Genomic DNA, 23867 nt, shown 5'->3' with positions numbered 1-23867 from the left:
AGGCTTTATATACGTTATCTCAGCTGTTACAACCATCTAGGTAGACGTGCTAGGTATTATTATTTCTACAAAAAGGAAATGTATCTCAGAGAGGTTAATTAACTAACCCAAAGATACACAGTAATTGGTGGCATAGCTGGGATTAGAACCTGGGTCTGACTTCCAGAGCTTCTCAGCATCCCAGATGACAACCTTCCTGAGTGGGGAGCAGACTGAGAGTCCAGGACCTGGGTCACAGCTCCCTCTCTGCTGCTGGATCACAGTGGGACAATCAACATTAGCACCAGGTGGAAGAAGATGGTGGTCAAACCCTGCTTCTACCTACCAGCTGTGCAACCTGGGGGCAACCGCGTTATTCCCTCGAACCTTGGTGTCCTTATGAATCGACAGGGAGAAAAACACCTTCACCAGGTTGTAACAAAAAATGGGTAAAGCATATTTAATGCGTCTGGCACAAGATAAATCATAAATAAGACAAATTTTAAATTACAGTCTTTGAGAGTTGCCCCGCCCCACTGGCCCCATGACACTCACCTGCAGCACCTTGCCCTGGGGCCCCTCGTCAAAGAGCAGAGCCTGCTGGTACAGGGGATCACAGGTCTTCTTGGCCACCTTTGTCTTCTTCTTGGCCAAGCAGGCCCCGTTCTCAAGTAGGTAAACCTTGATATAGGTGGCTGAGGGATGGAAGAGAGCAGGATGGGGAGGTGTCCAGGGGAGACTGCTGTGGCCTGCCCATCCCCTAACCTCCATGTGATCCTGGAGGGGAGCAGGGTGAGCTGGCTGAGCTGACCAGCAGACAGCAGGTGGAGAGATGGGCTCAACACCGACTCTTCCATCCTCCCCTCCCCCTCCCCCCACTCACTGGCCTTCCAGGCAATCCGTGACTCCAGTGTTGAGAATACTGGTTAGGCCAGTGGGGAGCTGGGACTCTCTAGACCCAGAACTCAGCTGTACATCCCTCCCTGGCAGGACCTCGTCTCCAAAATCCCTCTCCCAGCTGATCTGCTTCACCTGGGAGCGATTTGGAGCCTGGTTTGGGGGTCAGGCCCCGAGCCTCAATCACTTCCACCTCCAGCTGGCTGCTCCGGTCCATGATGGCAATGTGCACATCCCCTGCAAGGGAGAAGAGGGACAGTTCAGGCAGAGCCAGACCAAGGGGCAGGCCGGCCAGCCACCATGCAGCATGCCAGTCTGCAGAGGATGTTCCAGCGCTGGAAAGGGCACAAGATGGACAAAACTGTACGCGCCGGAGCTGCTCTCGGGAGACCACGTTAAAGCAGCTGAGAAATGCTTTGACAGGGCCCTTACGGTGGGATAGGGGCATGACCCTCAAGGGGCCGGTTTGGGGAACAACAAATGTAAGCCTGGTCATGGGCGGTGGAGGGGTGTTCTGCTTCACCGAGCAGAATAGCAAGTTTGGGGACAGAGCTTCCTGTGTCAGGAAGACAGAGGGGAGGCTGTGGGCTCAGTAGCTCTTCTTCACCTTCTGCACAGTGGTCATCAGCCACTCCCCTCAATAAACATCAAACAAATATTTAAAGGATATCAGTTTGGAGAGACGCTGAGATACAAGCCTGCCCAGGACATGAGGCACGTCCTGGAAATGAGGGCCTGCTCGTACCCTTGATAAAGGATGGGGGGAAGGCAGCAGATGTCCCGGGAGCACAGAGTGAGAACTCCTCTCTGTGCCCCACAAAATGGATTATCCAGCTGGGGCAAGTTCTGTGTGTGGAGTCATATCAGTCGTCTGACTTCTAGAACTCTTGGCTTTGTTTGACACAGGTTAGCAGAATTTGCAATTCTGCACTAGTCACTTGGGACGTCCTTCAAAGGGGTGCAGAATCATTAAGCCTGATGCAGAAAAACTAAAATGGGCCAGACTTTGGGTTTAGCCACCCGTTTTAGATTCTCTGAGCCGTCATGCAACAGCAACTGTTTGTATTTGCACACTTTGGAAGATGGAGAATTATGACTTTCAGGAGACATCCTGGAATTCATCCCTCTCCCTCTAGCTATTCCTGAGCTCCCCATGGGGAATAGGGAGGGGGAGGTCTCAGGAATTAATCTCCACGTCTCACTGTAACATCTCTAACAAGGTGAGCCAAGGCAAACCTGTCCTTCCCAGTTTAGGACACCAGGGGGCACCACACACAAGTGTTCTAGGCTGTGATGGCGTATTAGCCTTGTGGAAGCGGCTGGTTCCTCTCACTGCCTCCCAGCCCTTGGCCCAAAGCAGACTATCCAAGCCCTTGAAAGCCTGAAAGCGGACTTCCCTGGTGGCGCAGTGCTTAAGAATCCGCCTGCCAGTGCAGGGTACACAGATTCGAGCCCTGGTCCGGGAAGATTCCACATGCCGTGGAGCAACTAAGCCCGTGTGCCACAACTACGGAGCCTGCGTTCTAGAGCCCATGAGACACAACTACTGAGCCTGCGTGCTGCAACTACTGAAGCCCGTGTGCCTAGAGCCTGTGCTCTGCAACAAGAGAAGCCACCACAATGAGGAGCCTGCGCACCACAATGAAGAAAGCCCCTTCACAGCAACGAAGACCCAGCCAAAAATAAATTAATTAATTTAAAAAAAAAGTCTGAAAGCAAGGGCTGGGGATTAGCCAAATCCCACCCAAGAGCCCAGTGGGAGCTGACATTCACCCTATGAGGGTCCCTGTGGACCCCTCTTCCAGCAGACAAAGGCTCCTGTGTAAGCAGTTTAGAGGAAGACAGGGCAGTACAGTGGGAGGAGTCCTGGCTTGGAATGGAATGCCAGCTCCACTGCATGGTTCACAGCAGGGCACTGTCTGCACTCAACTTCCTCATTTGCTGTGAGGTCAAATGTTAGACACTGTCTATGTAAGGGCTGAGGTCAGACTGATGGGGAAGGAAGGGTGGAGGTGAGGAGGCATCTCTGGGGAAGCTAGCCTGGGAGTTGCTGCTTGAAGCCAACACAGCCAGGATCTAAGGGAGAGAGAAAGGGAGGGAGCCAGAACTGCAGCTAAAAGGACCAAGAATAGACTGTAGGGAGTACTTCCTAGCTGCAGAGAAGAAGGATGAGAAAATTACTAAAAGTCTTCTAGGTGCCAGGCACTGTTAGAAGTAACAAGTCAAATCAGACACGGTTCCTAAGGCGTAAATGAAATATTTCATGCGAAGCATCAAATAGGGACTCAATACATTGTCTTTAGATCGCAGAACTATGGCAGGCATTATTATTCCCATCTTACAGATGAGGAAACTGAGGCTCAAAGAAGGGATGTGACTTGGCCAAGGTCCCACAGATAATCAGTGATGGAGCAGACTCCATGGATGTTAATGCCATGATGATTTTTGTTCAGGATTTTATGCCTGGCACTTAGCACAGCTGGGCACACAGTAGGCGGCGAGAGAGTGGGTGAGTGTGTGGTGATGCGAGGGAGGGAATGTGCTGGAAAAGCTGCTGCAGGGCGGCTGGCGGAGAAAGGCTGGAACCCTTTCCTCTCTGTTGCGGGAGGGATTGAGGAGTGTGCATACTGACTCCTCCTCACTGGCACAAAAGCCTGAGCGAGGACCCCTTTCTGCTGCTTGCATCGCATCACGCAGGGCCCCCGCTGAGCTCACCCTTCCTGCTGCATGGCTGCTGTTGCCCCACTCACCCTGCCCTTGAGAAGACTCACCCATTGGTGGCGTTGCCAGCGTCTGTCGCCCAACAATCTGGGCTGGTCCCAGGCCATCCAGGAAATCGCTGAACTGGCTTTCACCTCCAAGCCGGGTGGTGGGGAATATGAACCTGGAGAAGGAAGCATGAGATGCTTGAGGGCATCTGGATGGCGGGACGCAGTGGTTCTGCCCCTGGGGCACTGGGCACTCCCTCTGTGCCTCAACCTCCCCTCTACAACGTGCGAGTGTACTACTATGGCTGGGGTCAAACAGAACTGTTCATCTCTGCACATTAAAGAAAAATACTCTGATGCCACTTGAGAAAAGAGACTAATAAACATACATAATCATGGTATTTAATCCTCAAGCGCCAGAATTTCTAAGGCGACCCTGAAAAGGCAGGGCTTGCTGGACACTTGCATCCTCACCAGGGGGTGTTAATGCCAAGAACCAGAGACAAAGGCCAGACATTTCAATGCCTGGAACAAGTTCTAAGAGCTGAGTTTTAGTTGACTATAAGTTTGAAATCCAAGTCAACAATGTGAGGTGGTATCCCAAACAGCAACTGAGACCAAAATAACACAATTACAGGTTTGAAATTAATGACAAGCGATGGTGGGTGGCCCATGGCTGTGGGGAGCCTGGAAATAGTAACAGAAAAAACTGACAGTGATTGAAATTTGGCCAGATGCCAACAGCACACTAAATGCTCCACTGTATCATTTAACCCTTACCACCACTGTGGGTGGCAGGAGCTATTATCCAGTTTTACAGATGAGACAACAGAGGCTCCAAATGGTAAGAGGCTTGCCTTGCCTACAAAACAGAGATGAGGGGGCTTCCCTGGTGGTGCAGTGTTTGAGAGTCCGCCTGCCGATGCAGGGGACACAGGTTCGTGCCCCGGTCCGGGAAGATCCCACATGCCGCGGAGCGGCTGGGCCCGTGAGCCATGGCCGCTGAACCTGCGCATCCGGAGCCTGTGCTCCGCAACAGGAGAGGCCACAACAGTGAGAGGCCCGCGTACCGCCAAAAAAAAAACAAAAAACAAAAACAGAGATAAAACCCAACTCATACAGGGTGATGGTGAGGATTCGGGCAGATGGCGCAGGAGCAGCTCCAGACAAACAGGAAACAATCAGCGGTAGTTACTGCGGCTGTTGGTGTGATCATCACGGGAAATGTGCTACTTTTGCATGTCCTCAAGCCTATGTTCTGGGGAGGCCAGCAGAGAAAGGACAGGTGAGGGAGGGCTGGCCCAGAACTGCCCAGAGGCTACAATGGACCAAAGAAAGTTCTAAGATCTCCTAGAATAGCCCAGGCTCCTGCCTAGAGAGAGAAAATGTTGTCCCAGAACGAATCCCCTGTTGGACCATTTGGCCTGAGTCCCTCTTGGCCAGAGACAGGCAGGAAGGGGAGACAGGCTACATACACTTATTGGAAAGGACACGTGTCTCTCCTCTACCAGCCTCAACCTTCACACCCCAGGAAGGGGCTTCAAGGCCCATCCATTTTTATTGGCCACAGTCTGCAATAGCCTAATATCACATTTTTAGGATAATGGGATCTGAAAAGGTTAAATGAATAGCCAAGATATGGAAGCAAACTAAGTGTCTATCAACAGATGAATCAATAAAGAAGATGTGATACATATATATATATCATATATATATAGATGTGACATTATATATATATATATATATATATATATATGAATGAATATGATGGAATATTACTCAGCCATAAAAAAGAATGAAATAATGCCATTTGCAGCACAACATGGATGGACCTGGAGATTATCATACTAAGTGAAGTAAGTCAGACAGAGAAAGACAAATATGATATCATATTACTTATATGTGGAATCTAAAAAATAGTACAAATAAACTTATTTACAAAACAGAAACAGACTCACAGACACAGAAAACAAACTTATGGTTACCAAAGGAGAGGAAAGGAGGGATAAATTGGGAATATGGGATTAATAGATACATATTACTATATTAAAAAATAAACAACAAGGACCTACTGTATAGCACAGGGAACTACATTCAATATCCTGTAATAAACTCTAATAGAAAAGAATCAAAAGAATATATATATACACACATATATACGTATAACCGAATCACTTTCCTGTACACCTGAAACTAACATAATATTGTAAATCAGCTATACTTCAATTAAAAAAAGAGAGAGAGAAAGGATAACAACTATAACAAAAAGAAACGTAGACTCTTGAGGTCACAGAATTTCAGGAGCTTAGTATAGAGAGCGTGGAGATTGTGAAAAAAGGTTTTAGGGTCAAATGTCCTTAATTCAAATCCTAACTCCACCACCACTTAATAGCTGTGACCTTGGAAAGGTACCATACCCTCTTCCTGTGCCTCAGTTTCTCCACTTGTAAAATGGAAATAATGGTAGTACCAACATCCCTCAGGGTTGTTGTATTAAATGAGACACTGGTTTTGGCCTGATAGTGGCTGGTAGACCCCAGGGTAAGAGGCACTGATCTGAAGTGCCATTCTGCATACGGTAAATCCTAGCAGCTACTCACATTCATAGGAGCAGGCTCAGTAGCAAGACACGTGATCATAGAATTTAAATAATAGAGCCACAGAATCCTGAGATCATTGGGCCTTGATGAAGCTGATTCAGAAAATCTTAATCATATAACCATCATTTCATAGATTTAGAAGAGATCCAAGGGGATATCTAACCCAGAGACTTTCCAGTTTTCGGCTGCAACACATATGCATATGTAAGAAATACACTTAACGTCATAGACCTACGTGCATCTATCTATCTATCTATCTGTTGAAAAGTTCACAAGGTAATTTTTCCTTCCTCCATGGGATACATTTGAATTTCCTATTTCCTTTTCTAATGCTGGTTTTGACCCACTCAACAGATTTTACTTCCTGCCTGTAAGTCATCATCCAGTTTGAAAAAGTGATCTAGTCCAAACTCCTGCCCTAAGCTCCAAGCAAGTCCACCTGTGAGAACTCCATTCAGCTGAGCTGTAACAACTGTTTCAGATTTAAAAGATTTTAGGATCCCATTTTCTTTTCCAACCCTTTCCTCTGGAGCAGGATGGTATGGAGGTCTTGGGAGGTGGGAGGCATGAAACATACCCATGGGATGAACTGCTCCTGGGCCACTGGGGTATTCTGATGGGAGACAGAGGCCCAGAGCAATAGGAAGACTGGGGTCCAGACAGCGGGTGTCCAGGGGAGGGGGACAGAGGGAGGCGGGGATACAGAGGAACTCAGATAACTGGGCTGGAAACCCAAGCAGATTTTCCAGCCCTGTGCCTGTGACCAGAGGACCCCGGTGGAGGGTGGGTACACGGTGGGGGTGGGCTGAACGCACGTGCCATCGGAGCTATTGCTGTTGGTGCTCCCGTCCGTGGACTCCCGGCTGCCCTGGCGAGGGACCCGACTCCGCATCTCCACGGCAACACCCGTCTCCGTGCTCCGCCGGATGTTGCTGCGCAGTTTCTTGGTGGCCCCTTCTGTGACACCCCCAGAAGCACAGAGAAGGAACAGGTCAGATCACTGAGGAGGCTTCTCCGAGATCACTGCTAAAGTCATCCTCTTGGGAGGGGGCAGGATAGGCAGGGCCCTGACTGGAGGCAGGGCCCTGACTGGAGGCAGGGCCACTGCTGCGATGACCTCTAGAGCCGGTCTGCAGCCTGACCCCTGGCCCTGCTCAGGGCAGTGACGCAGACAAAGCAGACTAGAAGGATGGCTGGAGGCAGAGTGGAGATGGTGGGGCTACGGGTGGGGAGTCAGCAGGCAGCGCTCAGCCCTGCAGCCCTCCACCCTCGGTCTCCTTCCTGCCAGGCTCCCCTGACCCACACCTTGCCACTCAATTTCAGCCCTTGCCCCAAAGGGTTAAGTTTCTTCTTCTGGAAAGTTTGCCCTCTCTGGAATTTCCAGATTTGCTTTTCCTCTTCCAGGTACTCTCCTGAAGCCTGTCACTCCCAGACATCACAACCCACCTCTGTGATACCCTCACAGGCCCTATAAAAGACAAACAAACCCATGTGAATCCTGACCACTGGCAAACTAACACCCATTCTCAAGGTGGGTCTGAACGTGGAGGGGGATGTGTGTGGAGAGGTGGAGAAGCCACTAGAAAAATAAGACTGAGAGAGAAACTCCTAGGCTGACCTGAACTGACTTTGGCTCTGAGGGAGAGGTCTGCAGAAGAACCTCAGAAGCTGTGTGGTGACAGCTCACCCCCAGTGTCTCTGTAGCTCCTGTTCGGGGGGCCCTCTACCCCTAGGTCCCCTCTTCAGCCTTGCATGGAACATAGGGCACTTTGCCTCTCCTAGCAGCGGCACCATCCTGCCTGGGTTTCCATGGCAACCTCCTCAGCATTGCAGTGTGGTCCCTTTAGACACTCTCTCTGCCTGGCGGGGGGGCGGACAGAAGACAGGTTGTGGGTTTTCAGGGACTTCCCCTCCGGAAGCTTGGCTGCCTGAGGAGCCTGACGGGGAGGGAAGTGACGCTCAGATAGGGACTATACCAAAGGAGCCTTTTGCTGTCACTGGTTAGAGGCCCAGGCAAATTAAGAGTGGAGTTGCTTACAGGGATGGGGAGAGGCCAGGGTGAGGCAGGCAGCACAGCCCCTGAAAGCAGCGGGGAAGGGGGAGCTGGTTACCTTGGAAATTCGCTCTCCCACTAACACCCAACGGTGGGTCGGGAGGGGATGTTTGAGACCCCAGCCTGGGAGAAGGGGGCCTTTATTCCTCCTGCTTTGCCCTACTTATCTTTCAGGAAGCCCCATCAGGAGAGGAAAGGCTGAGAGGACGGGATGGGGGGACTGGGAGTGGGGTGCTGTAAGGAGGAATGTCTCCTCTGGAACCACCCCAGCTTCTGGGATATTGGAACAGCTACTAACCAGCAATCAGTGAGATCATCAACGTGTCTGTCTCTCTTACACACACCGCCCCCCCACACACAGAGTCTTATTAGCTCATGCATATTTCTTTCGCACAGGCGTAAGCAGACACACATGAGTGCCAACAATCACATATGTTTATACAGTGATCTCACATACAAGGTCGTGTGCATGTTATAACAGTCACACAGCCACAAATGGTCTTACCGAGTCTTAGTCATACGTACACATGACACAGCCTGCCACACACATGTGACCTCCACACCATAATAACACCAGGAGCTGAACCCATCCGCTCAATCACACACACAGATGCAAACCCACAAATGGTGTGTGACCCAACACACACAGAGGGCTGGGCAATAATTGTGGGTGGGGTGGACTTGCCCTGTCCCTTGCTCCTAACTGCCACATCCTCTCTAATCCGATTAGAAGACAGAAGGGCCTGTGGGGGCCACACTTCACCCTCCTTCTCCTCAAACCCCCCCAACATACACCCTGAGCTGAAGTCAGAGCCTCACCACCTCGTGACCCCAATCCCCCATCTTCTAGAGCTTAGGAAAGCTCTGACCCATTTGGGAGAGAATTTACCTTCTTTGATCTGCCCAACCTACTGTGAGCCCCTGGGTAGGGAAGTTACAGAATCCTGAAGTGCCATTTCCCAGATGGGGAACCTAGAGTCCAAGCGCCCATAGAGCTGGGGCTACACCCTAGGCCCACTGACTCCCAGTTCACTGATATGCTACTCTTCACTCCCCTCCACCAACTCCACATTGTTTTGAGATGTGATTCAGCAGAGATTAAGTTCCATGTCTCTGGGTGAGGAGGAAGGTCTTGCAAACTCAGAGAAAATTCCTCTACTGGTTTCATACCTGTCCAGTCTGTGAACTCTGTCGATCTGGGGAGTAACTTCATGTAGCCTCTCTCCCTAGAGAACTGGACCAAGTTGCTTGCAATAATTCTGTGGTCCTTGGAGACCAAAAGACTCCAGGGACCATCCCATCTGTCCCACCATGAACAAGGGAGAGGAAAACACAGCCTCCAGCAGCACTCCCCATGGGATCTCCTGCAATGATCCTGAGCCCTCGCCCCACCCTGGTCCAGGGCCCAGAGACTAGGAGGGGAGAGCCACTGTCCTTGGTACTGAAAAGAGAAGCTCCATTTGGGCAAAGGCAAGGACAGCCCAGGATGGCCCTGTGTAGACCCAGCCTAAGGCCAGGCCAGAACCCACCTGTGTCCTGGGAGCCCAAAGATCTGACCCCACCTTCCTCTCTGCTCCCACAACTTAAAGAATGTTAAATCTAGAAGGAAGCTCCATTTTACAGAAGAGGAAACTGAGGCCCAGTGGGAAAGTGACTCTGCCAAGGTCCCATGAGGAGTTAGAGCCAGGACTAGTCCTCTAAAGTTTCAGGGTGAGTTTTTGGAAGGCCATTCTAGGGCAACGTAAGGAATAAAATGGAAGGGGCAGGCAGAAGGCAGGGGAACTAGAGGGGAGGCTGGCGCAATAGAACAGGCTTTGCAACAAAGAGCACAGGATGGGTGAGGCTCAAGCCAATGAGCAGTATGGAGGACCTGGGAAGGGCAGACTCATAGCCCAGGAGACTGGGTCCTGGAGAGGAGTTCCTCCCCACTGCACACAGCCCCGCCCTGCAGGGAACTGAGCCATCCTGCCGGGGGCAGCAGGGTCACCCTGCTAGGATCTTATCCCAGAACAGAGTTTCCGGGGCCAATGCCCTCAGTGATCGGCCCCATACCTCCCTCTGAGGCCAGACCCAGGATGGCGCTTTAAGCTGGGACACTGGCAACCTCAAGGCCTGGGAGAACAAAATGAGGACAAGTAAATATGAAGAGGAGAGGAGTATTCTACAAGCAAGGGGCAGAGCTGTGGAGGCCAGAGAAGTCACTTTTATTTTTTAGTCACTTTTTTTTTGGCCCTACTGTGTGACCATGGGTAATAATAACACCAACAATTTACCAAGTGTCTAGTACGTGCCAGGCAAGAGGCTGGGTACCTTTACACATCCTATCTCATTCAATCCCCTGGACAACGCAGCAAGGCATGTATTATTGTCCTGATTCTACAAATGAGGAAGCGGTCTCAGAGAGGTGAAGTAACTTGCCCAAGTCGCCCAGCTAGTAAATGACAGGGTGTATCTCTGAAGGCCAATTTGAAGTCCTTCTCCAAAAAAGTACCTTCTAGTCTCCAGGCTCAGATGCCTCATCAATAAAATGAGTACTCAGACCAGAAGATCTCCAGATCCCCAGGGCCCCTTCCTGCTCTGACATTTGGCAACTGGATGATTCAGAGAGCCCTTTGGTTAGAAGGGCAGTGGGCAATTCCCCTGGCTCCCCAGGCATTCAGCCATGCCCTTGCATACTGCAGAGACAAGTGATCTGGAAGCCCTATCAGCGTTCATTTCCCCTCAAGGCTGGAGGTCATCCTGGTGTCTGCTCCAATCCCTGCCTGCTGACTGTGGAGCCTAGGTAGGTGGACAGTCCCAGGCAGAACACTGATATTCTCACAGTGACTCAGGCACCTGTCCTGGCCCTGGAAGACCGTCCCTCCAAATCATTTGGGCATGAAGAGACCTTTGGGTCTGAAGCTGAAACAGCCGATTCAGCCAGAGATCAGCAGGGCTTGGTTTCCTGAGGCCAGACTCCTGGGGGCCCTCCTAATCTTAGTCCCCCAACCTTAACGCCACCCCATTGGTCCTGTCCCAGCCCAACTCCTGGATTCCTAGATTCCCATCTTCCGGACTCCCTAGTGTCAAGCATATTCACAGGGGCCATGCTCATCCTGGGGCACTCATAATCTCAAGCCCCCTCCCCGTCCAGCATTTCTCTGAGCCAGAAACCATATCGCAGCTTGATTGCTGGAAAAGACCATCCCACATGCTCCTGTGGAGGGCTTTGTAAAAGTCTACTTTAAGGCCTGGAGAAGTCCCCCAGCCCCAGTCCCAGCTGGGAGTCTTGATGGGCATTCTCCCCGGATCCTCCAGTGCCCCACACCTCACCACCCCCATCCAGCTGCCTATTTGAAGGTTTCTTAGGGAAGTTGTCACTCTGAGCAGAATAAGCAGGAAGAGGTTTTAAAACAAAACCAGCTGGTGTCTGGGCTGATGCCACAAAGTGAGGAGGTCTTGGTGGGGGGAGCTGGCTCCCCTGTGACGTGAGCTCCAGGTGTGACTGTGTGTGACAAGGTGGGTTACCCGGCAGGCTGAGCATAAGTAGGATGCTATAACCAGGTGTCTGAGAAAATCTGCTGTATTTATCAGGAGGTAGCTGTGAAGGTAGTGTGTGAATGTGGCTTTGTGAGGTATATGCATACACACATGTGACGTGTTTCTATGACCACAGGCCACTGAGTGTGCATGTGCATAAGGGTAGGTTTCCTGAGCAATCGAGCATGCTATTCATGTGATTATGCAAGGCATGTGTCTTTGTATGTGTGTGTCTCTCTCGTGGCTTTGTAACATGTCTGCAGCTACTTGTACTTAGGAAACTCGAAGATTATAGGTGAGACTGAATCTCGTGGATGTTTCCGTGACGCTGTGGTGTCACTCAGCACAGTGCCAGGAACATGATGGCTGCTTAATGAATAACTGCTGATAAGTGTGTAAGTCTGTGCAGAGGCAGCAGAGTACCAAGGTTAGGAGCACGAACTCGGGAGCCCAATGCTGGGGTTTGAATCCAGACTCTACCACCTACTAGCTGTACAGTTTGGGGCATCTTACTTCCCTTCTCTGTGCTCCAGTACCTTCCACATAGAGTTACAGAAGGAGTCAGTGAGTAGGACACGTACTAGACCCAGAACAGCACCTGGTACATGGTAAGTGTGACATAAGGATTTGTGGGGGTAGGAGTGCCCACCCGTGAGAACTGCCCCTGGGCGCCCGGTCACTGTGAGGGGCCCACACCCCTCACCAGCCTGGGGGAGCTGGAGTGTGCCCCTGCTCCACTGGGTCAGGCCCACGATGGCCACCATCTTGGCCCCGAGGCTGCTGCGCCGCTTCTTGGCCGTGGTGGTCCCGGTCCCGTCCCCAGCCTGCTGGGGTCCGCAGATTTCGCCGCTGATGCTGGAGCTCCGCACCACGTTCCTGGAGGCCGCAGCTGAGGCTGGAACTGGCTCCCCGTTAAACATGATCCACGGGGCGGCAGGGCCTCAGGCAACCCTGTGGGGCAGCGGGAGAGACAAAGGGATCCCACGTCAGACCCTGGGCCCCTCTACCGCCGCCCCACCCCTTCCTAGCTGTGTGACCTCGGGCAAAGCGCTCAGCCTCTCTGAGGTTGTGGGGATTAAATGAACAAGTCAATGTAAAGGGTGTGCCCAGAATCTGGCTCGATGAACGGGACTATTCTCATTAGCATGTGGCTGCCCTGACAAGTGACCTGGTTTGGCGGTGAAGGCGGAGGCTGTGCAGTTATGTGACCCACTCTTGAATTCCAAAGGCCTCTACCCACTAGCTGTGTGACCTCACGACCGAACATCTTGGGGTTTCAGTGAACACCTCAGCAAAATGAGAAATGAAAGCACTTACCTCGTAGGACTGTTGTAAGGATTAAATTAGCGCAGGTCAAAGTGCCTGGAACGGTATCAGGCACGGAGTAAATATTCAGTAAGCGTGACTGTTGTTTTCACAGCCAAAAATGAGAACAGGCAGAACAAAACTGGCTCCAGCCTGGGCAGACTGTGGAAGGGGTCCTCCTGCTTGAAGCGGGTGGGACAGAAAAGTGTAAAGAAGCAGGGAAAATCACCCTTACTGGGAGGCAGCCACTACAGGCATCTTAGCCGATTTCCTCCCAGTCTCTTTTTCACACATTTCAAAAAATAACTGAACTCATACTGCCAATACAATTTTATATCCTGCTCTTTTTCATTTAATGTTATATCAGAAGACTCTCCAATGTTATTAACGCTTTGTAGAAATGTTTAAATGCCACCAGTATGTTCCATTGTGTGGAGGCACTATGACTGACTTAAATATTTCAATACAGCTACTGCTTAGATCAAGTCCAACTTTCTCCTCCCTCTCTCTCTCTGTCTCTCCCTTTCTCTCCTGTCTTTTAAACAACACTGCAATAAAGATCTTTGTACGCTGATTTTTTTTTTTTTGCGGTACGCGGGCCTCTCACTGCTGTGGTCTCTCCCGTTGCGGAGCACAGGCTCCGGACGCACAGGCTCAGCGGCCATGGCTCACGGGCCCAGCCCCTCCGGCGGCATGTGGGATCTTCCCGGACCGGGGCACGAACCCGCGTCCCCTGCATCGGCAGGCGGACCCTCAACCACTGCGCCACCAGGGAAGCCCTGTCCACTGATTTTTATCTGCTTATTTCCTTAGGATCAACTCCTGGAAATGAGGTGACTGGGCTAGCGAGTGTGAACGCCACTGGTAGCTTTTCACTTCCTGCTTCCTGACAGAGCTCTGGTTTTGTCCACCTCATCCCTTGTTTTAGAGGCAGATCTTGACTTGTTTAAAACAATCAGTGAGTGGCATTCACCTTGGTAACTCTTACTGGTCCAAGGGTGGGCATGTGACTAAGTTGGCCCAATCTGACTTAAGGGCAAGATTTGGATTCCAGGCTTACAAGAGAGGTGGGTGCTTCTCCCTCTGTCTGTCTGTCTTTTCCCTTCCTCCCTTAAGACCTCTCTCCCGAGAGAGAGCCCACCCTAGGATGAAGCCAGTGCTGCTGAGGGTGGCACGGCACAGAGACAGAAAGGACCTCAGGCCAACCTGGAGCCTGCCTTCTCTGGCCTTCCTGCTACGTGAGACAATGTGTTTTCCATTGCCTAAGCCAGTTTGACTCAGGGTTCTCTGTTACATCCAAAAGCATCTTACCTAAAACTGAGAGCATAAACATTTTTCTGATTCTTGGAATATGTTGCCAAATTCCTTTCCAAAGTAGACAAATTTTCTCTCTAATGCTGCATTCAACAAATACCTAAAGGGAATATAGCCAATATTTTATAGTAACTATAAATGGATATTATCTTAAAAAATTGTGAATTACTATACTGTACACCTATATAATATTGTACATCAAGTATACTTCAATTAAAAAAGCTATTCCAAAAATAAAATGTCAGTTATTCCTAAATTTATCTATAGATTCAGCACAATCCCAGTCAATATTCTAACTGGCCTTCTTGTAGAAACTGGCAAGTGGATGTCCTAAAATAATCAAGGCAATTTAAAAATTTTTATCTATTCATTTTTAAAAATTAAAGTATAATTGACCTACAACACTATGTTAGATTCAGTTACACAAGATAGTGATTTGATAGTTCTATACATTACAAAATGATCACCACAAGTGATCCCAAGTTTTAAGTATTATATTTATGCTAAAGGTCATCATTTTACTTAATAATATACTTTAGAAAGATATTTTGGGGGGAATTTACTGGTGGTCCAGGACTCCGCGCTTCCACTGCAGGGGGCACGGGTTTGATCCCTGGTTGGGGAACTAAGATCCTGCAAGCTGCACGGTGCGGCCAAAAAAAAAAAGAAAAATATTTTTTCTCTGAGTATAAAATTGAGGAAAAAATGTTAAAAAAAATTTAAACCCCTAAGATTCCAAGGCCTCTGCTGAGTGCCATTGATACAGTAGTGAGCCAGGCCAACTTCATCCTGCCCTCCCAGAGCCTCCAGTCCAGGAGAGACAGACAGTGAATAACTAGTTATGCAATTAAATATTTAATGGCGGTTCCGATGAGTGCTAGGAAAGAGGACAGAGGGCGCTGGAAGTCACTCCGGGGAGCAGGGCAGCAGGCGCCCGTGGCTCTGTTTAGTGCAGAGGTGGGATCTCCCGCTGTCGCCCTCTACAACTTGGCTGAAAGTCCTAGGCTCAGACAGAGTACAGGAGAGACAGCTGCAGGCAGGCTCCGCCCCCAGCCCTTCCCAGCTCTGCTGTAGCCCCCAGTGCTTTCTCCAGGGCAGCTCCCATCCCAGGGCTCAGGGCCCCATCACCCTGAGGAATCCGACTTTTCAAAAGGACATAGAAAGGAGAGGGGAGATGGGGGTGGGAAGGGAAGGCACCACTCCAGCTGAAGAGGAAGACAGTCCCCAGACAGCCGAGAATGGCCACCTGGGCTCCTGATCAGCACGGCTCCCGCCGGCCTGGTGAATGAGGGCTGATGGTAGGGATGAGTTGAAGCCATGTTTTGACTTCTTCGTGGCTGTCTAGACTGTTCTCGCTGGCCCTGTGATGTATGCAGAGTCTCGGATTGTATTTCTCCATCCATCCCCCAGCAACCTTGCAGCTAATGGAAAGTCCCCCTGGACTTGGGCCTATGATGATCTCTTTAGTTTCCAATTCTAGTGCCAGTTTGTGTGTTTTTTTGGGTATGTGCATGGTCTTTTGGTGGACGGTGGGAGAGGGCTTATCTGATACTTTGAACCAGCTAGAGCAAAAGCCTAATTTACTCCTCAAAGTATTTCTGTTACATGTGTAGTTATCTCCACGTCACAGATGAGAAAACCCAGTCTCAGAGAAGTTAAGGCCTTGCCCATCCAACTCAGCTAAGAAGTGGCCAGGCCTGGACTCCTGTTTCCGGGTCTCCTGTTTCCACGAAGAGACAGACACGCTCAGCAGCCCCTACTCCTTCACCCCAGAGCTCACCCAAAGAGGGGGGCCCAGCCCTCCTGCTCAGGCTTTGCCCCGGGTCTCCAGGTTCTTTGAGAAAATTGTAAGCAAAGTATCTGTGATGAGAAAACCCACTCTGGCCCAGGTTCCCACGGCTGGCGTGAGCATCTGAGGGGCAGGAGAGATGCCACTCAGACCACAGCTGGAGAAGCAACTGCTTCCCTGGTGTTGCCGACAGGAAGCTCAAGAACACTGCTCCCAGGGGAAGAGAAGGAAAGAGGGTAAGGGACAAAATTCTTGACCTTGCCAAGCCAGGGGCTCATGTTTCCTCATGAATAATGAATGGAACCCGACAAGCAGATGGTTTGACGTCCAGGACTCTGCACCATCCGCAGCCACATTCTCATCTTTAACCACCCGGGGATCACCCAGGGGGCCTGGAGAGCTGACGAATGTTTAGGAGGGTCCAGCAGGCAGGGGCTACCCCCAAGGGGACAGGAGGAGCTGAGACTGACCCAAAGCACTGGACCCAGGACCTTAGGGCCTGCCCCCCGGTCCCAAGTCCAGGGTAGGGCAGTCTGGGAGAGTTCAGAATCAGGAGGTGGGGTTAGAATGTATACTGTATAGATTAGATTCTTTGCGTGACCTTCTCTGGGCCTGGGTTCCTCATCTGTGTGTAAACTGAAGGGGTCAGATGACGTGCTCTCTAGAGTCCTTTTGACACGCATGGCAGCAGCAGGCTCAGAATTAGGGCTCTGGTTGATTCTCTGGCAGCCAGCCTGGCTCATGACGGGCAAGACAGAGAGCCAGTCAGAGCCAACCACCTGGCCCCTGTGAGGAAGGCAGTCGTACTCACAGCAGCGCCCCCAGCCATCAGACCACAGGGATGGGAAAGGGGCAGCAGGTGGATATGGTGGCAGAGTGGTGAGGGGCCGGCAGGACACAGAACACTGCACTTCACATCCTGGTGGTTCTAAAAGATTGCTGAATGAATTTCTACAAAAGTCACTTCAACAATTCCCTGCCTCTGAGCAGGACTGTCCCTTTCCCAATCCAGGTCATGGCTCCTGATGGAAGGAAACCCTCCCATGATCTTGCTGGGTCACAGAAACCTTACTCTGAAGTTCTCCCTGCTGACTCCCATCTATTGCTATAGCAGCATCTATGGCCACAGCTTGGACGTCCCCTCCAGGGATCCCTTCCTACTGCCCCCCACTCCTGCCAAGCTCCATGCCAGCAGATACCCTCCAAGTTCCCCAAGGAAGGAGCCTAGCGTTTTCTTTCTGGCCTTCAACGTTTGACCTCTACCCTGGGGTCTCAGTACCCGAAAAGCTCCCAAAACCTCTCCTGACTCCTGACAATGGCAGGACTCCAGGCTCTGCCTGGCCACCCTGGGCCCCTTGGTCCTTTTGACCGTGTGTCTAACCAAGTTAATAAACCTTTTTTGAGCATCAGTAAGGCTATCCAAAAGCCCAAGATGAAACTAGCTACCCACCCTTTCAACAGAAAAGACCAAGGAATCTGTCACAGAGTGATGGACTGTTAGGCTGTAAGGGATGGCAAATTCCTAAGGCTCTTACCACCCCCGCCTATCCTCTGCACACAGCAGACATCACTAATCCTTCTCTCTTTCTCATCAGGGCCAGATTTAACCTTAGAATCCCTCTTAACACAGTGCTGCATCACCAACTGATGAGAACCAGCTCATAAGGTGAAACTGCCTTGCCTCCCTATTCCAACCTGCGCCTTTCATTTTGCAGAGGAGGAAATCAAGGCTCAGAATGGGAAAGAGTAATGGAAAAACTGATGAATTCATAAAAGTGCTAACAAAAGATCAAGATGAAAAAAAATTAATTACATGGGACTGAGTGAACTGATGAGGATGATTATAATTTTTGTGACTTTCTGTTTGAATAAAAAAAAAATCCCACAAGGACTCAGAGGCAAAAAATATACAAATCAATTTTCACTGCAAAGTAAAGGAGCTGTTGCAGTGGAGGATTACTGGACTGAATGTCAATATTACGACATAGTATGAGTGTGTTTCGTGTTTGGTAATTGCAGTCATTGTTGCTTTTGTTGTGGTCATGCATTTACAATGCTTGGTGTCAGTTTATTTATCTCTTGTAAAAATAAAATAGAGTGTGTGTGTGTGAAAAAAAAACCAGAAAGCTAATCATGGGGAAAAAAAGATTATTGTGATGATATGACATTATAATTTTAACATCTTAAAAAAAAAAAAAAAAGAGAATGGGAAAGAGACACACCCAGGGTCACACAGAAAGCTGTTGACAAAACCAGAGCTACAAACCAAGACTCCTAACTCCCAGGTCCTACATCACCTGTCAGGTGCTTCCTCCCCACCTCTCACCTTGAAGACAACCCAAACTCACCAAACTGATGAATCTGAATGTGGTGTTCCCATCACAGGGGGCTGTGCCCCTCCCAACAGCACACACCTAGGGCATTTACACAAGCCTTCTGTTAACTTCTGAGACACCAGATTTCAAGAAAGGAGGTGAAGACAATCAGGGTAGCTTCCAGGAGGAGGTGATGTGATAAGAGTCTGGAAGGAAAAAGGGGAGCTTAGAGGAAGGGCTAGAGAGGACATGTGTCCTCCAGGGATTCTAGTAGCTTGCGGAGTAAAGAGACGGACTTTGGAGATAGTTGTGTGACCTTCAGCAAATCATTCAAACTCTCTGATGCTGTTTCCTCCTTGTCCAAACTCCTGGGTCCCCCAATCTGCCTTTAGGCACTTTAATGTTAAATTGCTGGTGCTAAGGCCAAGGGACTCATCCAGGTCCAACTGCTAAGGAGCTCAGACCCTATTCTTCCTCTGTCCTCTCCCTGACCGATGGGGTCTGTGTCCCTCCCCAGACACTCTGTGACATGACCATCAGTCAGGAGTGTGTGTATTGGGGGTGTATCAGGGGGCCAACTCCCGGCTCCACCCACAGTGTGTGACCCTGAGCAGGTCATTCAGCTTCTCTGAACCCTCATCTCCTCTTCTATAAAATGAGTCTACTGGCCATCTGGACCCAGCCTGACTCTCCGGGCTGGACTGGGGGTCAGATGGGTTAATGAGGAGCAGGAAAGCACAGTAATTAAAAGCACAGGCTTTGGAGGCAGACAGACTTAGTTCAAAACCTAGACCTGTCACTTACAAGCCATATAACGCAGGGCAATTTCCTTAACAACCCCCCGAGCCTATAGCTCCTCATCTTTCAAGTTGGGATAATAATGCCCACCTTAGGATTCTTAGATGAAATATTACAAAAATAAGGATTGGTACATGCTAAATGCTCAGCTGGGCAATTATATTATTACCATTTATAATGTGCCTTTGTAAATGGTAAAGGACTTCACAGGTGTTGGTGCTTATGAGTCTGGATTGCAACCAGGTGCAACCACTTCCTGGGAAGGCTCGGAGATGAATAGGATCACCTCCCACTCCAGCCCTGGGTGCAGGATAAGTGTGGGATCTGGGTTCCTGCACCTCTCAGTTGAGGTGGGAGCTGACATGTGAAGCTGTGCTTTTCCCTGCCAGCATCTCAGCTCCTGGTCCCTCAGCAGATGCTGCGTCTGGCATTGGAGACCCCTGCCCCAACCCTTATCTAGCACTAGGGCTGCCCACCACGTTGTTCATGCCAATCTGTGCCCATGTCAGAGGCCAGACTTAACCTCAGAATCCCTCTTAACACAGTGCTGCCTCACCAACTAATGAGAACCAGCTCATGAGGTAATACTGATTTTTTTTAACCTGCATCTACAGAAGGTGGGGGCATCCCTTGTTTCTAGCCTTCACTCTCCCCCTCAGGGAGAGACAGGTGGGTGACAGAGCTGGTGCGTGGTGGGGGAGGGTAAGCTGGACCCAGGGAGCACACCCAGCCTGAGTAGGGAGCACTCTGCCAGCTCCTCTCCTGGTTATGTGACTTTTATCTCCTCCAAACCAGGCTCGCACACACACTACGCATAACCGGGAGAGGCACAGGGCACAGAATTTCAAGTGTGTGATTACACACCATGCAGACCCACACAAATGATACACACTTAAAGACACAATCACGTGCGTACACAGACATGCACACACACCCCTAAGATACTCATCCACACAAAAGCACACAGAAGTAGCCACACTGACAGCCACAGGCAGGCAGACACACACACACACACACACACACACCCTCCCCCTGGCCCCCAGCCCCTGCCCAGCTCAGAGGCATGAAGAGCCCCATCCCTTCAGTGGGCAGGAAAGCAGGAAGTGTCTTACTTGGATCTGTGGGGTCCCTTGGCCAGACATGCACACCAGCTCTGAGCAGGCGCTTGTGTGAGCTTGCACACACACACACACACACACACACTCATATATACTCTGGCCCCCAATCTCACCCCTCTGGCCCCCAACCCCACAGGCCGAACAAAGGATGTCATCGTGAAGTCGGTGGCGAGGAGATGAGAAGGCTGGCTGGGAGCAGCTGCAGTCGCCATGGCTACTGAGCTGACCCACTTCTCCTCCACCCAGCCTGGCCCACTCAGCCCAGGCAAGAAGGGACAGGCAGCTTTGGGCAGTGGGGGCCTCTCCCATCACACACAGTAAAGGGGCGGCCCTCTGAGTGTGTGGTAGGGATGGGTTGAGCAGATAGACTGGGTCCCGATACAAAGGCAAGAACCAGACATCTCCTGAGGAGAGCAGGGTGCTCAGGTCTCCCCCAGCCTCAGGGCCTCTGGCCTCAGGGGCCCATAGGGGTCACGCACTTGCCCTGGACACGTTCTCAGACATAGTCCTCACAGCAGGGCAGGGGCTTGGGTGGTTGGGCCCAACCTGTGTCCTCCAGACTCCAAGGACTCGGGACACCCAAGGGTGAGGCAGACCCAGAGCTGGGTGAGCCCCGTCTCCTGTTCAGAACAAGGCTCCTGAGGGCAGGGTTCGTCTTCCCCACTTGGACTGAGGGCTGCTGGGCCATGGCCAGGCCTTCCTTCCTCAGACGGGGCTGCCGTGTGCCTTCTCTCAGCCAGGGAGCTCCTGAGGACATGGCCGCAAGTCTTCCCTCAGAACTGGGTTCACAGAGGAACGCCTCGGCCTTCAGACAGCTCAGTCTTGTGAGGAGATGGCTCACAAGGCAGAATGAATCCCTCCTGTGGGACGGCCTCCCGTAGCTCCCCGTTTCCTTCAGGAGAAAGTAAAAACCCCTCACAAGGCCCACAAGTGAAGTGACCCAGCTCATCTCGCACTCCTGCCCCTCCTCCGTATTCCAGCCACACTTGCATTTTTTTCATTCCCCAAAAGTGCCACTTTGTCTCCTGCTAGCCTGGAAAGCTCTTCTCCAGTCCGTCCCCACCCTCGTGTCCTGCGGACCTGGTCTGTGTCGCACCACCTTTGGGGGCTAATCCCTACTCAGCGCTCAGTTCCAGGCTGGATGGCATGTCCTAGGAGTCTTTGCAGACAAGGTTAGTCCCCCTGTCATGCTCCCCCAGACCCTATACCATCCTTGCCTGTTGTGCGTTGAACTGTGCACCGCCCCCCTGCAAAAAAAAGATACGTTGAAGTCCTAACCCTTGGTACCTCAGGATGTGACCTTATTTGGAATACATTAAAATAACAGACATTTCCACCAATGTGTAGTTGTGAAGAGGGAAAAGTTCTGCTCTCTGCTTGATAACTGTCTTTTTATTGATTCACTGATTCCTCCTCCTGTCACTCTAGTGGATTTACAGAGCTTGAGCTCCAGAGCCTTGTGGGGCATAGATTCCAGGTGGAAGCATCCAGGAAGAGTGCACATGCTTCCTGACCATCTCCATCACCCACCCCCTCTCATAACTTGTGGCCAGATGTGGCAGCTGTTGCCTGACAGGGGCTGCTAGACTTGGCACTTGAGAATGCCACTAGAAAACACCCTGGGGCTGAAGCCACTCCCGAACAGAAGCAAGATGCCGCCCTCAGTGGAGGCACCAGCCGGTGCTTCTCAGACTTCAATGTGCACACAAATCACCTGGGGATCTTACTCAAGTGCAGATTCTCATTCCATGGGTCACAGGAAGGTGCAGCCTGAGTGTCTGCATTTCAAACAAGCTCCCAGGTGATACCCACACTGCTGGTCTGAGGACCACCCAAAGCACTGAGAGGTAAAGATAAAACACCCTGGCTGTTCTGCAGAAAGAGTGAACACTTCAGGATGGGGAGACCAGAGCAGGCATCACGGAGAAATCCTCTGCAGAGCACCTCGAAAGGTGGGTGGGATTTAGAGAGGTACAGGTGGCAGGAAAGAGGTGGAAACTAGCTGGGAAGGTCCAGAGAAAGAATGGTATGTTCAGAGGCTGGTGAACAGAGCAGTGCAGTTGGAGCAGGACGTATGTGCAGCTGTGGAAGAGAGGGCTGGGAACATAGGCTGGGAACAGCCAAAGAAGGGCTCTGAATGTAGGGCTAAGAAGTTTGGCTTTAATCCTGAAGGGAGTGAAATCTGACATGGTTTAGATGTAACATTTTACAGAGATCAATCCAACACGGTGCAGAATCAGAACAAAGCCCGACAGCAGGAAGAGCAGTCAGGAGGCAGGTAAGAAGGGCTGCCCTGCTTCAGACAGTGCTGGTGGAAAGAGGAAAGGGGTGCAAGAGTCGTGGGAGGGCTTGGGGGATTGCCTGGAGTTAGCGATGGGACAAGGTTAGGGGAAGGGCAGAAACCAGAATCCAACATGATTTACAGGAAGGGTGAGCAGGAGCCATCCCCACAGCGTGAGGTCCTGGAGGGAAAAGTTGGCTTGAGGGAAACATGAGTCCCTATTTTAGATATGATGAGATAATTTTGCAACTCCCATATGGAGGTGCTGGACAGGTAAGCAGATTCCCTGGAGTTCAGGAGAGCAGTGTGAGTGGGCAGGATTTGGGTGTGTTCCCAAAAGGGAAAAGTGAGGTGTGGAAAGGAAGGAGAATGCCCGGAGGAGGGTACAGAGTGAGGAAAGGGTGAGAGGTAATACCTACAGTTAGGGCTAGGAGGAAAATGGAATCCACCGAAGGAGGGAGAATCAGCAAGTCAAAGTAGGAGAACTCAGAGAAGATGTTGTGAGTACACAGATGGCCAACCTGGAGGCCCTACGCACCCTGACATCGAGACCAAGGAGAGGCCTGCCCAGCCCAGGACGTAGGAGGGCAAAGGAAGCCCAGGCCTGAACAAAAGCACAGCCTGAATGGAAAGCAGAATTTGGACTGGTAGAGAAGGGAGCTGGACTCCCTGGGGAGGGTCTGGGTTGCAGCAGGATCCCAAGGGGCCTGGGGCTCCCAAGCCCTTATTCCAGCTCAGCCCAAGCACAGGAAAGACAGTATCCCCACTCACAAACACACACACCGCACTTTGCACACCCACTGACTACAGAAACCCCAGGGGCAGAGCAGAGAAGCAGGAGAAGAAGTCTTTGGGGCAAAGCCTCATTGCTGGGGAGCACATAATTTATCATGCAATTAGGACTCTTTCAAAGAGTGAACAGAGACACTACTAACAATCACACCAGAACCACAAGTGTAAGTTAGGACTGTCCCAGGCAAACCCTAGCCCTGAGGGATACTGGATCCCCTCCCCTGCCAAATACTCACTTGGTCCCTGTTTCCCCTTCCTAGAAAGGGTGGTAGAACTGACAGATAGGTGAGAGGGACAGGCTAGCTCACCCTCAGAGGGAGGGGCCCCGCTGAGGGTGTTGGTGGATGGGGAAATCTCACCCCCTCCCAGTCCCGCCCCAGCCTGAGCGCCAACGCCCCC

At 51.0% G+C, this 23867-nt stretch overlaps 1 protein-coding gene across 5 annotated transcripts in view; it reads right to left on the bottom strand.

Annotated features, from left to right (window-relative positions):
* The window catches only part of RIMS3 (regulating synaptic membrane exocytosis 3), a 39783-nt gene that overhangs the window by 6157 nt on the left and 9759 nt on the right, over nt 1–23867 (bottom strand). For 2 of the 5 annotated variants that reach the window (XM_027108953.1, XM_027108950.1), the window contains 7 exons: nt 18513–18685; nt 13074–13240; nt 12460–12707; nt 7000–7141; nt 3648–3760; nt 1012–1113; nt 535–674 (listed from right to left, as the gene is read on the bottom strand). In XM_027108953.1, coding sequence (XP_026964754.1) covers nt 535–674; nt 1012–1113; nt 3648–3760; nt 7000–7141; nt 12460–12676 — 714 coding nt within the window. In that variant the 5' untranslated portion in view covers nt 12677–12707; nt 13074–13240; nt 18513–18685. Of the gene's footprint in view, nt 1–534; nt 675–1011; nt 1114–3647; nt 3761–6999; nt 7142–12459; nt 12708–13073; nt 13244–18512; nt 18686–23867 lie in introns of all 5 variants that reach the window. The other 3 variants (XM_027108951.1, XM_027108954.1, XM_027108955.1) reach the window with 3 other exon arrangements.

This window comes from Aethalodelphis obliquidens, unplaced genomic scaffold, assembly GCF_003676395.1.
Source record: "Aethalodelphis obliquidens isolate GAN/ISIS:26980383/991018 unplaced genomic scaffold, ASM367639v1 scaffold9, whole genome shotgun sequence".
NCBI classification, from domain to species: Eukaryota; Metazoa; Chordata; class Mammalia; order Artiodactyla; family Delphinidae; genus Aethalodelphis; species Aethalodelphis obliquidens.
Note: the sequence above shows the minus strand (reverse complement) of the source record. Positions and strands in the feature narration are given on the sequence as shown.